The following is a 22363-nucleotide window of genomic DNA, read 5'->3' as shown; positions in this document are numbered from 1 at the left end:
AGAATGTTTAAGGTTAACTGACTAATTACTAGGGCATAAATGAAGACTGATATAACAAGAATTTAAACCTAAATAGTAAAATTTAAAAAGAACAAAAAGTACAGATTACAAAATTAAAAAACACTAACAAAATTACCAAAATTTATGCTAAACCTAAAACAAAGACTTTGTCTATCTATGTATATTTTTTAAAACATCAGAAGCCAACTGAAAATGCTAAAAACTACAACTGTACGTAAATCTAACTACAAAAAAAACGTTGTTTACTTTCAAACCTTTAACTGCAGATTAAGACTGGACTAATCGATCATTAAACGACCAAATAGACTACATTAAGTCAACGTAAACTTTGAAATAGCTTTTAATGCGAGCTTTTTGTGTATTTAACGACTTTTGACAATTCGCATTTTACATGATACATTTTGCATGACAAATGAGTAAATTAAATATCGAGACGCATCATGCAGTCTGAAACTGTTAGTCTGGTCTGGGTTACACGAAGCCCACCGAATTTGAAACCGAAAACATTAGCTTAGCTCAGTTTAGCTTAGCGGGCCAATCATTAACATGCTGTCTGTCAAATCTATCAATCTAGCACAATAATCCACAAAAACATGGGGACGTTAGCTGCTGTGTTATCCGTTTTAACTCTTTTGTGTGCTTCATGGCAAAGTGCAGACGGAAACAAAGGATATTCATACGCCGGTAAATGGTTTGAGTCGTATTCTAAACCAAAAGGACTTTGGCTTAACAGACAGCAGCGTAAACAAACGATATTAACACTACAAAACAGCCATGTTGTGTATAGACATTATGCTACATACCTTTATCTATGATACTTTGAATGCGATAAAATCACCGAGTGCCGTTAAAGTACTGTTTATTTGACTAGTGAACTTTGTGAGCTGGATACAAATGCTAACTTGGTGAAGCATTCATAACTTATCCGTGGTGCTGTGTGGATAGGGACTTTGTTATTATTTGTTAAATCTATTTATAATATAATCTGTTTATATTTTGTATTTTTAAGGAAAGACTGTTCTGTAAATGTAAAAAAAAAAAAAAAATAGTTCTATGAGAACAGTATTAAATAAGTAAAAGAAAAGACTGTAAGGAAATATAACGTAGTATGTGGTTTAACTGTCTTTTTTATTTTAGAAAAAACGATAGGGATTACGGTTTCAGTATGTGAGCTTTTTCAAGTTTAATAATTAATAACAATAACCAAACATAAGGCTTGTCTGCATGTGTTTGTAATCTTATCATGGTCCTAATCTGTCTGTCAAGTCTCATTCTGTAGTTCCTTATAATGTAATTTTTTTTCCCTCATTGTGCAAAAATTTATGGATTATAAATAGAGGTCAACCGATTTGACCATCAATAACTAGATTGGACCGCACTGGTTGAAAACGGATTCAATCAGCAATTTAAAAAAAATGAAACTCCTAACGAAAATTGTGCTCAACTGTTATTATAACAAAAAAACAAAAACACCAATGTACTGTACAATTGAAATATTAATATATTAATTAGGCATATACCTGACTTCATGTTGGATTCTTATTGTAAAGTGTTACCATTTTACAAAACAGTCATGTTTAAAGATGGCCATAGGCCATAGCATTGAAATTAGATACATATGTATACTGTATGTATACTCTCCCACTTTATTTGCTTCTGTTTTAGAACTCTTAATGATTATCTGATCAAAATAACAAATGTGTATCACAGTAACATTTCTCTTAATCCCAGTTTGGGAAACCCTGCCATAAGTGATACGTCCATTTATAAATGAGCCACATTAATTGTGTGAGCAATACTTTTGGATAAAAGCAACCACACATGAGTGTGTTGGGTTTTAAAAATGAGGGTGCTGCAGTTGTATTAGTATTGTGATTGAAATGAATTGAGCCTGTGAGCAGAAGCTCTTCTGTTGTCGGCTGTTCTTTTCTGGGATGCTTTTGTGCTGTTTTAGACAGGAAAAAAGAAAACGAACAGTGGGGATTGTTGAATTAAAGCAGAGGAGTAACACTGATTCTTTCCTGATTTTGACAGATTGCACCTATGTGAAAGGAGATAGTACCCACGAGTATTATGGGAGCCGATGCTTCTGTTACAGCCCTGGTACAGTAATCAAATGGAAGGACATCTGGTCCACCTTCAAGGTAATATCACATCACACTTCTTAATGTAGTGTGTGTGTGTGTGTATTGTTTTTTAAACATTTATTTTATTTTATTGGACTAACATGAGGATGAGTTAACTCTCCCTTTAAATTGAATACTGACACGACATATGCTGTTTACAGGTAAATGTGACAAGTGATGAGGACGTCTTTGTCATGTTTCCGATGGAAACCAGAAAATGCCATCATCCGGATGATCTTCTCACTGTTACTAACTGCTTTGTTAAACACTACTGGCCATCCACCATCCGAAGGGAGAAGTCTTTGGACATTCCTCTGGTTGATGAAGATGTCTGCTTCATGACTAAATCGCCTAGAAGCAATACTCCGTATACACTACACGTCTCCAACAAAAGTGAGCCAGAATATCTCTCACACCTTATTCTTATGAAGAGTAGTTGGGCACTGAATCATGATTGTTTATGTTCTTTTACAGGGTTAAATAGTATGTGCTTCCTGCTTTTTGTGTGTGGGCTGGTGTTGTTTGTCAGAGCAGGAAACATATGCAGGTAAGTCGCAATTTAGCTCTAGTTTAGATGCTATCTAGAGATAATCTGTTTTAAAGTTTTTTTTGTTGTATTTTTTAAATAATTACCCCACCTTAAATTAGGATAAAGTAGTTTAACATAAGGAATTGTACATAAAAATTAAGGCTTTTTTTTTTTTAAGAATCTGTATGCAGGTCAGTTAATGTGTGCTTGTGTTGTCTGGATCCGAGTATGTGAGCGGAGTGAAGTGGGAGCAGAGTGTTTTTTGTTTTGTTTTGTTACTGGATCTAGGAGTGGATTTTTTTGAAAGTGGGAGGGTTTTTGTACAGGTAGTTAATCTCCGCTCTAATCTAAAGTGCTGCTACATTGCTGCAACACAAATTTGTAGGTAGGGGTGCTCCGATCACGATCGGCCGATTGTTAATGCGCATCTCGTCAGTAAAGCCGGTTCTCTAATTAGCGGTTAATTCCATCAGGTGCGTGGTTTCACATAGAGCAGCTGTTACTACACAGAGCCGTTGTTAACTGAGAAGATGCGCCAATAAACGCTGAAAATGAAGTGGATTTGCGCATCTTCTCTATTAACAACGGCTCTGTGTAGTAACAGCTGCTCTATGTGAAATCACGCACCTGATGGAATTAACCGCTGATTAAATAACCGGCTTTACTGATGAGATGCGCATAACGATCGGCCGATCGTGATCGGAGCACCCCTATTTGTAGGTAACAAGAACATAGAAACATTCAGGAGAGGAGGAAATTATTGTCCACACTGTCCTGTGATTTATCAGCTTGAAAATGGAAAAGTTACAGCATATTCTTTCTGTTTCTGAAGTGACAACAGAAGTTGTTAAGTAGCTACTGCTTGTTATAGCACTTGTATATCATTTCTCTTTTGTTGTTTTTGGTTGCTTCCATTGTCCCAATTGTCGCTTTGAATAAAAGCTTCTGCTAAATGACTACCATATTTTCCGGACTATAAGTCACACTTTTTTTCACAATTTGGCTGGTCCTGCGACTTATAGTCAGGTCTGACTTATTTATCAAAATTAATTTGACCTGAACCAGAAGAAATTAACCTAGAGAAAACATTGCCGTCTACAGCCACGAGAGGGCGCTCTATGCTGCTCAGTGCTCCTGTAGTCTACACTGAAAACACAGAGCGCCCCCTCGCGGCTGTAGACGGTAATGTTTTCTCTTGGTTCTTGGGTCTAAATAAGTCCAGTGCGACTTATGTTTTTTTCCTCGTCAAGACGTATTTTTGGACTGATGCGACTTATACTCAGGTGCGAATTATAGTCCGAAAAATACGGTAAATGTAAACTACACCCTGCATGAGCAAATAGTGTGATTTTACAGACCTTGAAATGTCATGGAAATTTCTGCAATTAATGTGATATATTTTTTAAATATATGTCAAGCTCTAAAATATTATAAGAGGCAGAAATAACTTTTCTCTGATTATAAAACCTTTTCCTGTAATCAGAAATCTTGAAACGCCATGTAATTTAATTGGCTATAAAGAGTTCTTGAGATGCTTGGGATTATGGAATTTGTTTATTTTGTATTAATTAAATTAAATTAAATGTATGCATTTACCAGATGCTTTTATCCAAAGCGACTTACAGTGCATTCAGGCTATCAATTTTTACATATCATGTGTTCCCGGGGAATCGAACCCCCAACCTTGCGCTTGCTAGTGCAATGCTCTACCAATTGAGCTACAGGAACAATTGTAATAATTATATTTACATTTTCTTACTTTTTGTAAGCTAAAAAGTTTAAAGTAAGCAGCTTTGTCAGATGAAGTATATTTGCTCTCATGGAAGGCTTTAAACAACATCTTGAACAATAGGGGTCTTGCAGTCAATGCATAAAATGTAATAATTGTTTGCTGAAAATCTGGCTGTTCACCAATGCTCTGAAATCTCACCTGCAAAATTAGAAAATTAATATATTGAAAGTAGTGTGCATTTATCAGCACGTTTGAGGACAAAAAGACATTGGTTCTTACGTATGCTGTAACCAGGGAAGATTTTTAGTGAATAACAAAGCTAAATTTCAATTTGTTTCTAACACAAAAACAATTGCATGAATATAACTCATCATATGGACTTTTATGGTGCTTTTTTTTTTGTCCTTTTTGGAGCTTGACAGCCAAGGTCACCATGAATAGTTTAAATAATTTGTGTTTGAAACTTGAAACGTATTATTCTAACCCGACTCTTCGTGTTTTCCAGGAGCTCACTGTTTTTCTACACCACTGGAGTGACTTTGGGAGTCATCAGCACATTTGTTTTCCTAATACTTTTCCTCAGAAACCTTGTACCAACGGTGTGTAATGCTGCTGTCACAACCTTTATCATGATCATGATACACAGTACCACATGTTTCCTCACACTGATCAAACATGTTGGATGAGTAGTATGAGTTTAAGCCTGTCAATGCTGGTGGAGGTGGAGACTCACTCCTCAGCACAAACATCCTCAGGGATGTGCATCATCACAAAGTAAAAAAAAAAAAAAAAGGGCTGTGCAATCATTTACAGATTGACTGGCAGCTCATAGTTTTGGGGTAGGTCAGAATGTTACGCATATTCACTTATGCTTTGCTTTTCCCCCCCCAGCGAGGGCTGTTCCTGGTGTTGTTGGGCACTGCCTCTGGTGTGTCCTACATAGGGATCCAGAGGGTGATAAATGAATGGGATGACATCGTGACTGAGCACTGCGTGGAATTACTGGGTAACTTGGCAACCCTTTTCTGTTACAACCCATCTTTCCCTGTTTTCCTTTGCAATCATCTCATCAGCCAATGACATCAGTCAGTAAGCCTTCGCTAATGTTAATAAATGGCCTTTCAAATGTACCTTTTGTACAGTTTTGCGTTTCAGTCGAATGCCACGTGTTGTCTGTTAATCTGCTTGACGTGCTCTCTATACAATAGAATAATTGCTGTACATGTCATTTAGACAGATTATCCTTCTACACTCTCTCTGCATGTTTCATCAACTGAAGCGCTCGCATTAGAACATGCCAGCATTGCATAGTAACAGTTTAGAGCAGATTGAGCTTCACCTTTTGTATAGTATATCTTGGCTCCATTAGTGTTATAATATGAGGGCCAAGTATTTTGAAAGCTGAAATGACTGCCTCTTGACTGCTCAATAGACTCTATTCTCTGCCAAATCAATTTCCCTCTTCAAGCACTCGCAGTATGTAAATGCATCAGAGTTTGAATGCGTGAACCACAGGCATATTAAGATTAAGGGAAAGAATCCGCGGTGCTGCTGGAACATTGATTTCTATGCCCAAAACAAAAAGGCTCTAGGAGGATTACAGCCTGAATGTCTATTTTTTTTTTTTTTTTGGGGCCCTTTTATTTCCTCTATATTATTTCTTCTTTGTTTTCTTAGATCTACTGTAACATTAAAAGAATAATTCACTCATAAAGGTCAAAAGGTGATTTTTGATACAATCAGTGTTTTCACAAAAATATTAAACAGCATTACTGTTTTCAACATTTATAACAAGAAATCAAGACACAAGAAAGCTTAGGAATCACTGTATAGTGACGAAACAATGACCCAGTAAATTAATACAACCATTATTTTCATTATTTATATTTCACCATTGTTTTTTTTTTATGTATACTAAAGTATTTAGCAGTCCATTGCTCTGCCTTGTTGCAGCAGCAGCCTGTAATGTTTCATACTCGACAAATACACCACATCATATCCACTATTTAAATGGGTCATATGACGTGGCTAAAAATACAATTATTTTGTGTATTTTGCATAATGCAGTATGTTTATGTGGCTTTGAGGTAAAAAAAAAAAAAAAAACACATTATTTTCCACATAATGTACATTATTGTTGCTCCTCTATGCCCTGCCTTTCTGAAACGCATCGATTTTAACAAAACTCATCATTCTTTAAAGTGAGGTGCGCTGATTGGTGAACTATCCAGTCCATTGTGATTGGCTGAATATCTCAAGTGTTTGATGGAAATGTTATACCCCTTAATATACTGTGATGCTGTCTCCTGGCGCGACGAGACAAAAACAATAAAACCCATTATAAACAAGGCATTTGTTGCATCCAGTGGGGACGTAATTACTGATTTAGTAAAACACGACTTGGTGCCGCTCAAGCTCAAAACGGAGACTTTAGTCTTGCAACTTTACGGATCTTACCTATTCACAAACAGCTTGTAACACTCCAAAGAGAAAGGAAAAATTTAAATTGCATCATATGACACATTTTAGCAAGTTAAATTTTGCCTTTAAGGAATAGTTCACCCAAAAATGTATATTTAGCATGACATTTAGTTTGTGTGTATCTATCGTGACTGTTGCACCTGAGTGTTTTGTGTACATATTATTGCTATTGCTTTATGGGCTGTTTATAAATGACAGGCTCCTTCTGTTTGATACAAATTGGGCATGCTTTTATTTATTGTTACCTTACTACATAAATTCATACAGTGGTTAATGTACATATGTATGTATGCATGTGCAGGGAGGCCAATAATACCAAACTTGACATTTAAAAATAATGTTGACATTTTCTCTTTTCTCTGCAGTTTATGTGCTCATATCGGGGTTATTTAGCTTTGCTGTATGCTATAAACACGGCCCCATCACCAACAAACACACCCTCAACTTTATGACCTGGTGTATGCAAGCAGTGAGCGTGGTTTTGCTGTACTATGGGATCACATTCCCCCCTGCCTACTACGTAGTGATCATGTTACTGTTGTGCTGGAAGATTCTGCCCTTGTCCTGGAGCCTACTGCACTTGGTCTGGAGACTTCTGCTGTGGATTTGCAGGTAAGGAAATCATCACAGATTGTGAAACGGGTGAGAAATGTTTAGGGCAGTGCATTCTAAAGCTGATCATGGTTACTTACCAAAATGGAGCCAGGTGGTTGGAGGGAAGGGGTTAAAATGTAAAGGGCCGGTGATGCTGCTTTTTGTTCCAGCAACTTCCATTCACACAAAAGCAAATGCAGGAGACACGAGCTCATGTGACTTTTGCTTTGTTCCAAAGTTTAAGTTTCATGAACTCTGCCCTGGGAATTCATATCTCTTTAAGACGTGTAATAAATAATAGATTGATAAGTCACGGCATCGGTGTGACCTCTTAGTCTAATTAAAAGAATGAACTTAAAAACTATAGGATTGCAGAGTTGTAGTACCGTGTCGTAGATTTTTTTTTAAAGATGAATTGTACACAATATTGTACACAATAAAACATGCACTAGGAAAATACAGTAATTTTGAGTTCATGTTGACTAAGTCTAAGAAACAGAAAGTGAATCACATGATGAAATTGACCTTTAAACAGGTGAAATAGGTAATCATAAAAAATGCATGTATTAACTCTGACTTTATGCCTTCAGTGTCATTTACTCATTCCTGCGCTTATTCTGGAGGAAGAAACGACCCAAGGTCAGGCTGCTGACTGAGGAGGAGTACAGAGAGCAGGGAGAGGTCCACACCAGAGCCTCCCTGGAAGAGTTACGGAAGCAGTGTAACAAGCCTGGCTTTCCTGCATGGGACACTGTGTTGAGGCTCAGATCACCGCAAAAGTAATTACAGTTTGTATTCATAAAAAAAACAAGTTTAAAGGCCACACTTGTACTGTACCGTATTTTTCGGACTATAAGTCGCACCTGAGTATAAGTCGCATCAGTCCAAAAATAGGCCATGAAGAGGAAAAAAAACATATAAGTCGCACTGGACTATAAGTCACATTCATTTAGAACCTAGGGAAAACATTGCCGTCTTTAGCCGCGAGAGGGCGCTCTATGCTTGTCAGTGGTAGACTACAGGAGCGCTGAGCAGCATAGAGCGCCCTCTGGTGGCTGTAGACGGTAATGTTTTCTCTTGGTTCATGTCTCTTAGTTCATTTCTCTTGGTTCATGTCAAATTAATTTTGATAAATAAGTCGCAACTGACTATAAGTCGCCGGACCAGCCAAACTATGAAAAAAAGTGCGACTTATAGTCCAGAAAATACGGTATATATGTGCCATTTTATTGAATGATATTCTTCACCAGTTGTTTCTGCCTCTTTCAGGTTTGCAGAGTTTCTGCGCAATGGCAATCACGTCACTAAAGAGGAGCTTCAGAATCATGAGAATCAGTACAAAAACATGCTCTTTAACTGCAGCTCCAGTGACACCCAGTCGCACAGAGGAGAAGCAGAGGACAAGAGCGAAGATGAGCTGGATTTAAACAGTCCTCCAACCCCAAATAACGTCCCCAGTCCTGCTGTATATGCTCCAGCTGTCTGCCCGTATCCCCCAGTCAACTACACCCCTCAGCCAGAACCCATGGATCCAGAAGAACAGGATTTCTTTTAAAATCGTCCTTTTATCTGTAGGATGACTGATTTTATGTTCATTTTAAAGAGACTTTTTTTAAAACGCAAAACATTTTTATAAGAAATCATGACTCTAAGGAACATTAGTAGGTCCATAAGGATTGTAAAAATAATCTTTCTTTCTCGTTTGCGTTTAAATGATATCTTTCAGACAGAGTGGGCTGTTATGTTTTTTTTTTTTTTTTTATCTAGCAGGAGTTTGTATTCTTGTATCCAAGTGATGCAGAGCTGGGAATAACACTTTAAAAAATGATGCCATACTCTATGTTAACAGTGACTGTGCTGCTCTCAGGTATATCTGGACATCATTGTAATAGCTAATACATTTCTTCAACTGTTGAAGACAGTGAACAAACACATACAGTCCCACAGCGTTTATGTAATTTAAGGAAACGGTGCACTCTAGTGTTGGTTAAAGGAACAGTTATCATATAAGTGCAAAATGTATCTAGTTTACTCATGCTCATCTTAATCTCAAACCGCTCCGTCTTCCTTGGAACACATAGAGGAAGTTTAGCAGGATCTACAAATTACTCTTTGTCATATAGTTAAACTAAACTAGGGCATGTAGTTTTCAAAAGTTTCATATGATAGTCATGTTCATATAATAGCAGAATGGATTATTATTGAATAACAACTTAAGTTTAAATCTAAGTGGCTGTTCAAATAAAATTGTGCATAAACGCAGAAGTATTGAAATGTCACTTGAGATTTCCTATCATTTTATGAGTTCCAAAAATTATAAAAAAGGACCATAAACTTAGTATGTTATGTTGCACTATATTCCAAGTCTTCAAAAGCCATAAGGGGAAGTTAAATTGTTTTATTTATTTTTTTAAAGGCGAGAAAAGCTAACTTAATGATCAAACACTAAAGAACTAGTTTTTACTGGCAAAATGTTTGTATTCCCCTGAGAAACTGTTTTGGGGAGTATACAAAGGTTTTGAAAAGGAGCACATTAGTTTTGTGAAGGACTGCAAATTGTCTCGGGTGAGCTCAAAACTTGCGAGAGGATGCAAAAGCACTAAATGTTGTTTTTGTTTTTTTTCACTTGATCTTTTTTTAATCACCAAGTTTCTTTACTGCTTGGGTGTCCAGTCCTGGTTTTGGAGGGCCGATATCCTGGAGATTTTAGTTCCAACCTTTTCCTACCTGCAAGATTCTAGTAATCCTAAAGACCTTTATTACTTTAGTTCAGGTGTTAATTGAGGTTGAAGCTAAACTCTGCAGGACAGTCACCCTCCGGAAGCCCTTCAAAATGAATCAACTCATCCTGTATGTTCTGCATCATCTCATCTCATGCAGGTTTACACATCTACATATGCTGGCATTTCACATTCTTTCCTTTTATCTGAAGAAAAAATGCGTGTTTAAAAAAAAAATCATTTGATGTTTTTACAGCCTTTTATATTGCCATTTAATTAAATTTTAAATTCTCAATTGTATTGTGTCATCATATGTAAACATTGCTTTTATAAGCAGAAGTCACTTATACAGATGATTTCAGAACTCATATTGGGCAAAACAATACCTTCCAATGCTTCGTATCAGCTACTATACTCTTGGTTTTACAGATAACTATATATTTAAGAGAACAGAGCATGGCTTTAACATTTTACTTAATACAGAATAGATGTTTTATATTTAAACTCGGTCAAGAAATATGGAAGCATGAATAGCAAAATAACATTTTATACAGAGTGCAAAGCAACTATGCTTCTCTATAGCAATGGCAAGTCCCATGATTATTATACTGAAGCACCTCAGCTGTTACATTATAAGAATTAATCACTCAGAAGTATGCAGATTTCCTCATATAGGCACAGACCCTGTACAAAGACTTGCAAGCCCTTTGCAACTAATGCATGACATCAAATGTGGAAATGCAAAGCATATTGATTCTATTGCCTCGTCTAATGTAGAATACCTGTAGGCCAATATAATATTTTTGGTCCAACATCAGCTGTCATCTAAGCCGTTCAGTTGATTGTTGATTGTGGTTGTGCTGTTGGAAGCAGCTGTTTGGAATGTCCTGGCAATGGAGTTGAGTTTTCTACTGGTTCTTTTCTCCCTGTGGATGGAGGCGGTTCTTCCACAGGAGGGACAGGGTGTGTGTTCTGAGGAACAAATGCACTGGTAGTAGGTCCTTGTGAGAGATATTCTGCCGGACTTAATGTATCGGGTTGTGATGATGTGGAATCATCAGCAGGTGGCGGCGCTGAAGTTTGCTCATTTGTCTCCTACAAGAGGAGGACGCATAAAGGTTAAACATTTGAAATAAATTACTATGGTAAGGTACTTTTTTTTTTTTTGTTAAAATTTGTGCTAGAATGAATAAAACAAGTGAATTTTCACCTCAACATGAAAATTAGACAATTTTAGGATCATGATGCTTTAAGCTGTGATATTTTCTTAAATATGCACCAATTGTTAACTAGATTTTTTATTTATTTTTAATTTTTTTTAAATAACAAACATTTTCTCTATAGGGTTAAGATAAATTAAAAATAAAGATAAATAAAAATAGAAGCACTATAGAAAGTTATTACTATGACACATAAATACTTCATAATTTAAATTTCACATTTTCTTAACTAAAATGTTAGACTTAATGGATTAAAAGTAACATATATATATATATATATATATATATATATATATATATATATATATATATATATATATACAAATATAAACACTATGTGTACTTTACAATGACAAATAGTAACTGTGCCAAATGCAGGGAAACATACAGCAACAAAATAAAAAAAAGTCAAAAATGTCCTGACTTTAAACATTTGCTTGAAAAAAGATAATAAACTGAACACAAAGCAGCTGAATCACAGAAGAGTGTTTTAAGAAAGGACAAACAAAGCTGACAACAGAAAAGCATTTATTTAAGCAAGAAGTAGGTTGTACAACAGTGTTAACCAGATTTATGTAAATTATCAAAGAATACATGAAGAATGAAAGAGGAAATGCAATAACAGACTGTGACTGCATGCAACGGACTGCATGCATTTTTGTGTATAAAGTGCAAAGATTTTTCCTCACCTTTCCCCTGAGAAAATGAAAGCGTGAATGCAAAGAGAAAGAGTTAATCATTCGGTAAAAATATAATTTGCCATCAGTATGATAAGTATTTCAACAGTGGTTTTCACAATAATTCCATACCAAAAAGCCAAGATGATAAACGAATACAAGTATGAATAAGAACATTAGCAGAAAAAGGGAATTAAACAGCAAGAGTGAAACTTTCACCACCTCCTCATGTCCAAATCCCAAAGGGTGCCATCCTACCTGCAGGGCTTGACTTCCACCACAGGGGTTGCTCTTTGACAAAGCTACCATATCTCTGATCTGATAGAGGGCGAAAGCGATGGTGACCCACGGGGAAGCAGACACCACCCAGGCTGGCTTGTTGACATTTTCTTGCTCTTCCTGATGCCTGGTTTTCTTAGGAGGCGACTTTGATTCGGGGTTTGGCTGAGATGCGGACTGGTCCTGGACTAAGTCAATAGTGGCGATAGGGACTGGGCTGGAGGGAACTGGGATGTTCTCGGCCAACATTGATCCCTCTGTAAAAGAGCACAGACGTAATCAATAAGCTGTGGCAGGATCTACTCCAGCAAAATGACCTTTTTGTTCTAAAACAGCAGGAACGTACTTTTATCCTCGTTCTGACCTAACAGCCACTGTATCAGAGAGAAGATGAGTAATGTAACCAGGGAGGCCATACCGAGGCCTCTGAAGGTTTCTGCAGCACCTAAACAGGACATTTGCAAGGTGAAAAAGGAAACTTGAGAGGAAACCGAAACGTTTTCTGTATATATTCAGAAAGGCCCAAAAGTCTAGGGACATTTATATAAAATTGTATACATACACTACCCTTCAAAAGTTTGGGATCAGAATGATTTTTTATGTTTTTTTTTTCAGGAGTTTCTTAAGCTCATCAAGGCTGTATTTATTTGATCAAAAATATAGGGGGAAATTTTATATTGTGAAATATTATTATGATGCAAAATAACATTTTTATATTTTATTATACATTAAAATCCAATTTATTCCTGTGATGCAAAGCTGACTTTTCAGCAGCATTACTCCAGTCTTTAGTGTCACATGATCCTTCAGAAATCATTTTAGTATTATAAGAATTATCAATGTTAGCAACAGTTGTGCTGCTAAATCTTTTTTGGGGAAACTGCTATACTCTTTTTCAGGATTCTTTGATGAATTCAAAGTTAAAAAGAAAAGCATTTATTTAAAATATAAATATTTTCTTACAATATAAATATTTGCTATCACCTGGCTGAATAAAAGTTTTAATTTCTTTCAAAAATAGAAAGAATTAAACTTTTAAACTTTTTATTCATCAAATAATTCTGAAAAAAGTATAAAAAAAATATTAAGCAGCAAAACAATTTCCAGCAGTTATAATAAATCAGCATATCAGAATGATGAATGATTTCTGAAGGATCATGTGACACTGAAGACTGGAGTACTGATGCTGAAAATTCAGCTTTGCACCACATAATAAATAACTAAATAAAATATATTCAAACACAAAACAAATATTTGAAATTGTAATAATATTTTAGTTATATTTTTACTGTATTTTTGGATCAAATAAGATTTAATGATTTATTAGTATTTAAGTAAAAAAAAAAAAGTCACATTTTCATAGACTCTTGGATACAGAATAATGTAGAATTCTCCTTACTATAAGGGTCTGACACTTTTTTAACGGTCTAAATATATAACAGCTTAAAAGCATATATGGGAAGTCTGTGGTGTCTCATGGTCTTGTTGATATCATACCGAAGAAGTTAACAAAAACTCCTCCCAGCATGGCTCCACATCCTCTCCCCAGCCCCAGGTGCAGCCCCTGCAGGATCCCCTGAGCCGACGTGCGCAGAGCTGGAGGAACAGCAGCGCTCAAATACGAGATGCATGCCGCCCACACGGATGCATGTGTCAAACCTGCATGACACATTAACATAAGCAAACACTTGTGCATCTGCTCATGAGCTCTTTTTAAAATAAATGACCACAACAATAAGACACCATATACAGTTGTTATGCAAATATGAATATGTTCAAAACTAAAATGTTAAAAAGCAGCTCTATAAAAGTATTACGCAATATGCTTTAATTCTGTTACAATTGATCATTAAAAGTACAAAAAAGTGCAAAATGCATCTCTCTAATGTTTCTTTAGAACTTGCATATATAAATGAGCAGACTTAAACTGATAGCAAACTAACAATATTGTATATAATATCATATTACTCAGTCAAACAGTCTTTACGCTCCATGTGCGATGGGAACAGGGTCATCCTGTACAATGTGAATAGTCAACACAGTCCCAAGATAATAGTGGCTGAAGCAGCTAAACAGGCTTTTAAACTTGTTTTAGAAAATATCAAAGGTCTTGGCATTTTAATAAAAGAGTTTACTACTCTAATAACCGATGTCAAACAGCATAACATACCATCTAGCCAGTGACAGTAACATCTCTTTCAGTTTTGAAACAAATGGCACTGCCCTAAACCTGTGTATTTCTAAACAGTAACTGTGAGATTGCAACAGCACGTCTGATGTGAAATAAGGTGGCAGATATATATTGCAAATACAGCTGATTCATGTCCTTGGATGATCTCAACCGTCAGCTGTGGTCACTCAAGAGCACAGCCTACTAATCACAACTCCACTTTCTGTTAGATAAGGCCAGTGGGGCGACACAGAAACACAGTTTTTCTCACCTTGAAGCACCTCCATGGGTAAAACTATCCATGCATTCTCCAGGTAGGAGATGTACAGATAGCGTGCAGTGTTGCAGGCCAGTCCGATATAAAGGACTCTAAAGAAAGAAAGCACAATCATGTGTATGTCATATTTCATTCATACATATGAAACAATGCTTTTCTGTACAATGAAAATATCACGATGGGTGTAGCTAAACCAGTTTGGTTTATAAGGCCTAGTAAAGGCTGGGTGTTGCATTTGCTGGTGACGTCAGTCTCTATTCTGAAGGCCGAATTAATGATCTCACCAGTGCTTATCTACAAACACAGAATCTCTGACAGGACAAAAGTACTTTAATGTCATCAATACCAGATTCATTTGAATGTTGTTTCCTGGAAAACCAATCCTATTAAATTGAAGCATCTCATTTCTTTGCTACTAGCATCACTAAGCATAAATTATAGTCATAAATGATATTATGATTATAATTTTCTAAATACATGTTATTGTGAACAATTCATTCATACGATTCATTCATATTCATCTTTTGAACTAGTCATTTTTTATTAAAACAACATAACCCAATCTTCCGGTTAAACAACAGGAGACCTATGTCTTGACTTCTCCAAACATTCAGTTTGCTTAAACACCGCACCTTTTTTATGATCGCCTGCAAGCTCGCATTGATATAAGCAACATTCAGTGAATGAAGAAGTCCCTGTCCTAAATGTTTTTCTTTTCCGATAATTCTTTTAAGTGGGATGTACGTCAAATTACAGAAGAAAAGACTATAGCTGCTTTTGCTTCATCGCAATTTTAAACAGAATGAAGATTGTTTCCAAACAGGTTTCCTAACCACGCTCCCCATCTGCCATTGGTTGAACAAATACATAGCCCCACCCCAAACTCACACCATTGGTTGAGTCAGTGTTGCAGTTGTCGGGGAAGCTCGACAGACCAATGTTTTGCACAACAGTTTACACTTTTTGAGGGAATAAACCTTGATATGGCTTACTTGAGCAGAATTTATCACTAATTAAAATTATATACGCTATAAAAAATTTTAAACCAACAAATTGTTTTATAATTAAAATTGTTTAAACAAATTAAAAGTTGTTTAACTGGGATGTAAATAACACCGAAGAAAAGATCTATCACTATTTACGCTTCATCACGACTTAAAATAATAATTTTTTCTTATATACTCTCCCTGTCCTCCATTGCTTAAACAAATACATATAGCCCCGCCCCAATCTCACGCCATTGGTGGAGTCAGTGCAGCTGTCAGGCTGGTCAGATTCCAATGATTTGCTCCACAGTGTTTAAATGTTTAAAATCACTTATAGTTGTGTGCATTTTAAGCATGCTGCTAACACCAAAAAAACTACACGAAAACCTTTAAACTGGAGCTTTACAACTCCTCTCTTCATACAGCTACATGAACAAAAGCAGCTCTGGGAGATAGCCATGCAAATGTTGACTCTACAAACTACAGAGAACATTTCATGGTACACTATAAAAATAAAGTTGACTCTGCCACACCCTCTGCCTTTAGAAAGCTTTAGAATTGATCAACAAAAGAAGCAAGCTCAGTGGATCAATGCTGGAAAGCCTAGACAATGTGTGATAGGGCTAATGGCAGGATAAAGTTACACTGAAAACAGGCCACTTAACAAAGGCTACAGAGACAAAACTGAAGGTATCAATATCAATAACATTTTGGTTTCCATAAGATTTTTTAAAATGTAGAACACAGGAATGTATTATTAATTTATACTGACTAAAATACAAATGCAGCAAATTGTTATAGGAATATATATTATTTAATATAATATATAAAATGTTAATGTACACTATATATTAATATAAAAGTCACATCTGTGAGATATAGTCACATCATGAAATATAATGAAACAATCTTGAGATATAAAATCACATTGTGAGATATAGTCTCTTTGTGAGCAGCAGCAGTTCTGCAAGTTTCATCACCTCATGTCCCTTAGCTTTTTATTTATTTAGTTTTTTTTTTAACAACAATCAAGTTGCTCAGTATGGTAAGTTAGAAATCATCTTATATGTTGCATGGAACTGTAGTTCGGTTACGCAGCATAATTACTATACCTGCAGATGCAGATTGCTGCTAACTAATCAGCTTTTCACAAAACAGCATCTGTCGACAAAAATAACATCTCCATAAGCTCGAATGTGGTCTCGGAAACTGGTTTGAGGGTCCTGTATTGCAAAACGTCTGCCAAATGCTACCAGTTTACATCATAAAAATGCAAAGACTGAGCCACCAGTACAACTTGAGCTATCTTAAAAGGATCTGGTTCACTCTGAAGTGCCAGTTCTCTGGGAAATACCACGCACTTGAGAAATACCTCAAAGGAGATTGAGGATGTGAGCAGAAGTGTCTATTTAGCACGCACATACACATGGTAAACATCCTGGAAAAGGGTGGCCTGCATCTTGGTTGATAGTGTGCCCAGGCTGGGCAGTGCCCATTTACAGCTTAACCAAAGTCAACTATACTTACTGAGACACCTTAAACAACCTTTGAACTTTCCCTGTGAGCCTTATGTACACCACTATGCCACAAATCTGGCAGATGTGCTTGGTCGTGTTCTCATAAAATATTGAGCAACTAGGATATGGTTGCTATTGCATGAAGGCGTTGTTTGGGCACACTAAAATACATAAACTAGTAACTAAAATAAAATAGTTGGCTCCTCCCATACAAAGATTTGCTCAACACAACACCTGTCTATGACAAACCAAATGTGTAGAAGAGATAATTTAATATAACTTTGTCAGTAAATCTAGCTCTGAATGTAATGACAACATAAGGAAAAATATGCCTTTCTAATTATATCCGTTCACTTTAAACTAAATTTAAATATCTGAACATAATAGCTCATTTAAAGCATTAGTAAATACTATAAATATAAATAAACTACATTTATTTACATTAGTATTATTTATATAAAGTATAAACACTAAATAGTAAAACAATATGAACCTGGACCTTAAACCAGTGTCAATTTTTTGAAATTGAGATTTATACATCATCTGAAAGCTGAATAAATGAGCTTTCCATTTATGTATGGTTTGTTTGAATGGAAAGAAATTTTTTTGACTGAGATACAACTATTTGAAAACTTGGAATCTGAGGGTGCAAAAAATCTAAATATTGAAAAAAAAATCAGCTCAAATGTTGTCTAAATTAAGTCCTTAGCAATGCATATAACTTATCAAAAAGATATTTATGGTAGGAAATTTACTAAATATCTTCATGTAACATGATCTTTGCTTAATAACGTAATGATTTTTGGTAAAAAAATCTATAATTTTGACCCATACATATGTTTTTTTTGGAATTTGCTAGAAATATACCCAAGCAACTTAAGTTGCTGGAAGTTGCAGAGTCTACATAGGCCTTCTTACGGTCCAGTCACACAGGAAATATTATTGCATTTAAGAACAGCTTAAAAACATGGGGCTAACGTTGGCAAGACACGATGCACCAGTTAAATGCGGCCATCTAGTTCAACAATTAACAGCAGAGTGGAACACAAAAGCACTTTCTCACTTTCTGTGTGAGCTGGCTCTTACCTGACCTTAGTATCTAACTCTTATCAGAACATGGTCTGCACTTAGTTGCCACTGCTTATTTGCATAAAAGTTGAAGTGTGCTCATTTGTATACTTAATTGCTCAACTTTCTACTCTCACTGAAAATGAATGACTCATGACTGAGACAAACTGCTGTCAGTGTGAACATCCCAAATAACAGGAGAAGCCTCAGCCAAACACTTGCGTTGGAAAGTGGACTGAACAAATGTACAAGCGGTAAGTGGTTATCCTATTTGGTCTTGCATCTGCATACCTGCCATTAAAACAAATAAAAAATAATTTCCAAATTAATGTTTCATAATCCAAGCCCACTTTCCATACGTAAAAGTAGTACATAATCTTACAATACAAGTGCAGTTAAATATAAATTATGCAATATATTTTACATAATTGGGTTCCCACCTGATGTGTCCAACAAGCTCAATGAGTTTGTGGCTGATGAAATAAGCGGCCAGCTCAGACACATGACTGAGCACCGAGCAGATGCCAAAGAGAGTGGGGGTGCCCTTCAGGTCCTCCAGATGCCAGTAGAGGAAGGTGAACACGAAACCGTAACCAAACCCCATGAACCAGGCCACAAAGAGAACCGTACCATAGCGGACGCCACAAATGATCCGGAAGAGATCTCTGAAGGGAAAATGTTGTGGGGTGCTTTCTGGGCACACGGGTGCATCATCTGAACTGGACTCTGGAGACGAGACCTCCTGAATCACTTGAGGTATTTTCACAGCCTCCTTCTTGTCCTCTTCTTCGTCTGACCGATAAACCCTGTTGTCAAAGTGGAACTGTGTTGCCACAATAAGTGCTGCGGTCATCAGGACTCCAAATGCTATGAATGAAATTTGGTAGTTCTTGTAGTCGGGCTGGACACAACCCGAACCCTGAATGAAGACCGTGATGTGCGTGTGGTCGATCCAAATGCCCACTGACAGCATAGCGACACCCCATCCCAGAGATCCCCACATCCTCTGGAGTCCATAACGATCTCTGTGTTGGCCCAAGTACTGAAGAGTGACAGTGTCCACAATGGTCACAGCTGGGGCGCTGAAGAACTCACCAAAAATAATGACCAAGAGGATCAAGAGAAATATAGTATCTACTTGTTTCTTATCAAAGACTATGATATTCTCTCTGAGTTTGGCAGTGGTAGCTTTTGTTTCTGTTGTCGAGGTAGATTTTGACGTAGGTGTCGAGGTACGAGGCGACACTGTTGTCGAGTTAGATGGAGTAGAAATGCCGACAGGATTCTCAGTGGAGCTTCCAGGGGGAGTGACTGAGGTATTTACATTTGCACTTCGAATGTATCTAGTGTGAGGTCTATATCCTTCTAATATTGGCTGAGAAATCGGAGGAGCAGAGTATATATTCTCAATCAGGTATCTTCGTTGTCTGGTATGGTTACCAGTTTGTGTATAGTTTGTAAAATTGTTTGGTGTCCCAACAGCGGGGTCCTTACTGACACAGGTCATAGCAGCTGGCTTGACAAAGCCAATACCGCAGTTAAAGACCACCCAGCAGAGTACAGAAAACAGTAACAATGCCTTTCCTTTCTTGAAGCGGTCCGCCACTACTCCCCAGAAAGGTGCACTGCAGAACTCTATAAAATAACGGATCCCAACTAGCAGGCCACTTTGGCTGGGTGTCATTCCCAGCTGCTTGTAGTACACAGCAAGCAGGGGGTGTAAAGAGCCATAGGCGGAGTAAAAGAAGAAGTAGAAGACCTTGGAAATCAAGAGATGATTGTCTATTCGCACACAGCACCTCTCCATGCAGTCCATACTCTGAGAGGGCTGGGAAGGGAGTGTGTCGTTGGGGGCAGACAGTGCTGTTTGACTGGACGGTGTAGTGTTTGCAACCTGCCCCAGGGACAGAGTGTTAAATGGTTCAGACAGAACATATTTCCTCTTTTGGTCCTCCTCGTCATCCGTTAGGATGGCCACCCGATCACTCGCCATTTCTGCGAGACAGACATAAACATCTGTTAAGGACATGTGGGATAATGGCTTCACATTGTAGAATTAACTTGCAGTTCTTAAATGTTGGGGCACAACCATTTGGTCAGAATCTGGCTGATTAACATTAGCAGGGCCATTTAGGTGGACAATCCAATAGCATTACCTTGAAGGACCAAAAATAATTTTATGGACCCCCCCACCCCAGCCCCTTGTTTGCAGCCTCTCACAACATAGTTCATGGTCATGAAGAGCTTAAAGATTCTTGCTTTACCATCAGCCAATCAGCATTGTCATGATGGGTTTTTTTTTTTTTTTTTTTTCCTTTATTGATCTGGTCATTGGCTCAAAAAACAAAACAAAACAAAAAACAACAACAACAACAACAACAACAAAAAACCTATGCAAAGTGTCCATTAACCACATACTTATGATCTCATGTTAATTTTTTTGTATTTACCCATACTAATAATTTGCATATTGTTGTCTATACTATTCATAGGAAGATTAATGCAATTTAATATTTAGCCCACTATTGCTGAATGTAAATCTAAGTTTTATGACTCCCCATAATTACCGATATTAAAGAAGATTACACATCAAGTGAATATAATGTTGAATAGCCTAACAGGTAGTATTAGTAAAAACGACATTCTTAGAAATGCAATTAAGAGATGAAGATCATTGTGCTTTGGAGGAATATTAAATACAGTTAACATTTTAAAACGGTAACATCATGTATCATAATGCACTTGGGTGTAGTCCCTTGTCTGAAACTGATTGACACACACATCCTGGCACGACCTGTATTAACATTGCACATTGCGCTAACACAATTAACACAACTAAATGTATTTAAAAACACAACTGATCATGCATTATTTTTCCTTCAGTGTTTTAGAGGCTCAATACAAAGCTCACTTACCCGGGTGTTGTGTGGAAGTTTGTTATTTCACCGTCTGGCGTTGAAGGAGGACGATCCCTTCAACAGACTGCTCTCTCCTTCCAACCATCATTTTATCACCATCCTGGATTTTTGCTTACTTACTATGAATAGTCCTCAAAAAGCGAGGAATTCCGGTAGCGCATAGGAGCAGATTTATTCTACGGCCGTTTTCATCCGACCTGACGTCAGTCTCTCACTTACCTGTGATGAGCACAGGCGTCAATGTGATCGTGGGACTGCCTTATTGCCATTGATGTCATTGGCAACTGTGACACCCTGTTTCGTTCTTCTGTTCTTAAAATGTTTTTGAAGTTTTCCCGTATAGTGTTTGCCTAAGAGACGATGCCATATCTAAGATCAGTCAAATGTTTATTATGTTTAGGATTTTTTAAATAATCAAAATAGCCTCTATAATAGTTTAAAATAGTTTATATTATCTTATATGTGGGGTAAAATACTTACTTTAATGTTTGATATATATATATATATATATATATATATATATATATATATATATATATATATATATATATATATATATATATATATATATGATTATATTTATGTATATTCATAGGCTATACATTTTCTGATTAGAAATGATAGCTAGCCCATTTTTGACCAGCGAACTGATCCAGCTCTAGTGATGAAACAGCGACATCTGCTTGCGCTCACTAAAGTTTAAATAATAATAATAATAATAATAAAAAAAACTTTACGAGAAGAAGCAGCCAAAATTTTCAGCAGTTATTTTAATATATAGTAGGCTATATAAATATTAATCTAATCTGTATTTTCTGCCACAAAAACTTTGTGTCAGTAGGATAACTGACAGCATCAAACTAGGCTATACATTTACAACAAATACAACTATAGAGAAATAACACCAATAATTTCTATAACCAAAACAGCAGCTTTAAATATAAGAAGAGATAAGCGAGCCGTTCTAGGAATAAAATTGGCGAGTAATTTTTTTATCTGTTTATTTTCATGAACCGCACAAAATTGATTCACTGGAACATCCCAACGC

General features: G+C 36.5%; 2 protein-coding genes across 2 annotated transcripts; one reads left to right on the top strand and one right to left on the bottom strand.

The window, feature by feature from the left end:
* The first annotated feature begins 497 nt into the window (after positions 1 to 497).
* LOC128020153 (nuclear envelope integral membrane protein 2) lies at positions 498 to 10498 on the top strand. The gene is made up of 9 exons (XM_052606832.1): positions 498 to 705; positions 2056 to 2165; positions 2309 to 2540; positions 2622 to 2694; positions 4914 to 5007; positions 5300 to 5414; positions 7255 to 7501; positions 8074 to 8262; positions 8753 to 10498. The coding sequence occupies exons 1-9, from the start codon at positions 615 to 617 to the stop codon at positions 9036 to 9038; spliced, it is 1437 nt and encodes a 478-aa protein (XP_052462792.1). The 5' UTR covers positions 498 to 614; the 3' UTR covers positions 9039 to 10498.
* A 162-nt stretch (positions 10499 to 10660) lies between these two features.
* On the bottom strand, positions 10661 to 21542 carry LOC128020152 (major facilitator superfamily domain-containing protein 6-B-like). The gene is made up of 7 exons (XM_052606831.1): positions 21313 to 21542; positions 18838 to 20392; positions 14821 to 14918; positions 13877 to 14038; positions 12726 to 12824; positions 12359 to 12636; positions 10661 to 11298 (listed from the first exon to the last, which is right to left on the bottom strand). Exons 2-7 carry the CDS (start codon positions 20388 to 20390, stop codon positions 11038 to 11040), a joined length of 2451 nt encoding a protein of 816 aa, XP_052462791.1. The 5' UTR covers positions 20391 to 20392; positions 21313 to 21542; the 3' UTR covers positions 10661 to 11037.
* Positions 21543 to 22363: the final 821 nt, after the last annotated feature.

The sequence above is a fragment of the Carassius gibelio genome, chromosome A9 (assembly GCF_023724105.1).
Source record: "Carassius gibelio isolate Cgi1373 ecotype wild population from Czech Republic chromosome A9, carGib1.2-hapl.c, whole genome shotgun sequence".
NCBI lineage: Eukaryota > Metazoa > Chordata > Actinopteri > Cypriniformes > Cyprinidae > Carassius > Carassius gibelio.
The sequence above is the reverse complement of the archived record's forward strand: the minus strand, read 5'-3'. Positions and strand labels throughout refer to the sequence as shown.

What these genes read in the sequence shown, in the direction of transcription:
- LOC128020153 (XM_052606832.1), top strand. Translation starts at nt 615, where the DNA reads ATGGGGACGTTAGCTGCTGTGTTATCCGTTTTAACTCTTTTGTGTGCT. An exon ending in ACATCTGGTCCACCTTCAAG is followed by an intron (nt 2,166 to 2,308) that starts GTAATATCACAT and finishes TGCTGTTTACAG; the next exon opens with GTAAATGTGACAAGTGATGA. An exon ending in ACTACACGTCTCCAACAAAA is followed by an intron (nt 2,541 to 2,621) that starts GTGAGCCAGAAT and finishes GTTCTTTTACAG; the next exon opens with GGTTAAATAGTATGTGCTTC.
- LOC128020152 (XM_052606831.1), bottom strand. Translation starts at nt 20,390, where the DNA reads ATGGCGAGTGATCGGGTGGCCATCCTAACGGATGACGAGGAGGACCAA. An exon ending in GAGCTTGTTGGACACATCAG is followed by an intron (nt 14,919 to 18,837) that starts GTGGGAACCCAA and finishes TTCTTTCTTTAG; the next exon opens with AGTCCTTTATATCGGACTGG. An exon ending in ACCCATGGAGGTGCTTCAAG is followed by an intron (nt 14,039 to 14,820) that starts GTGAGAAAAACT and finishes TGTGTCATGCAG; the next exon opens with GTTTGACACATGCATCCGTG.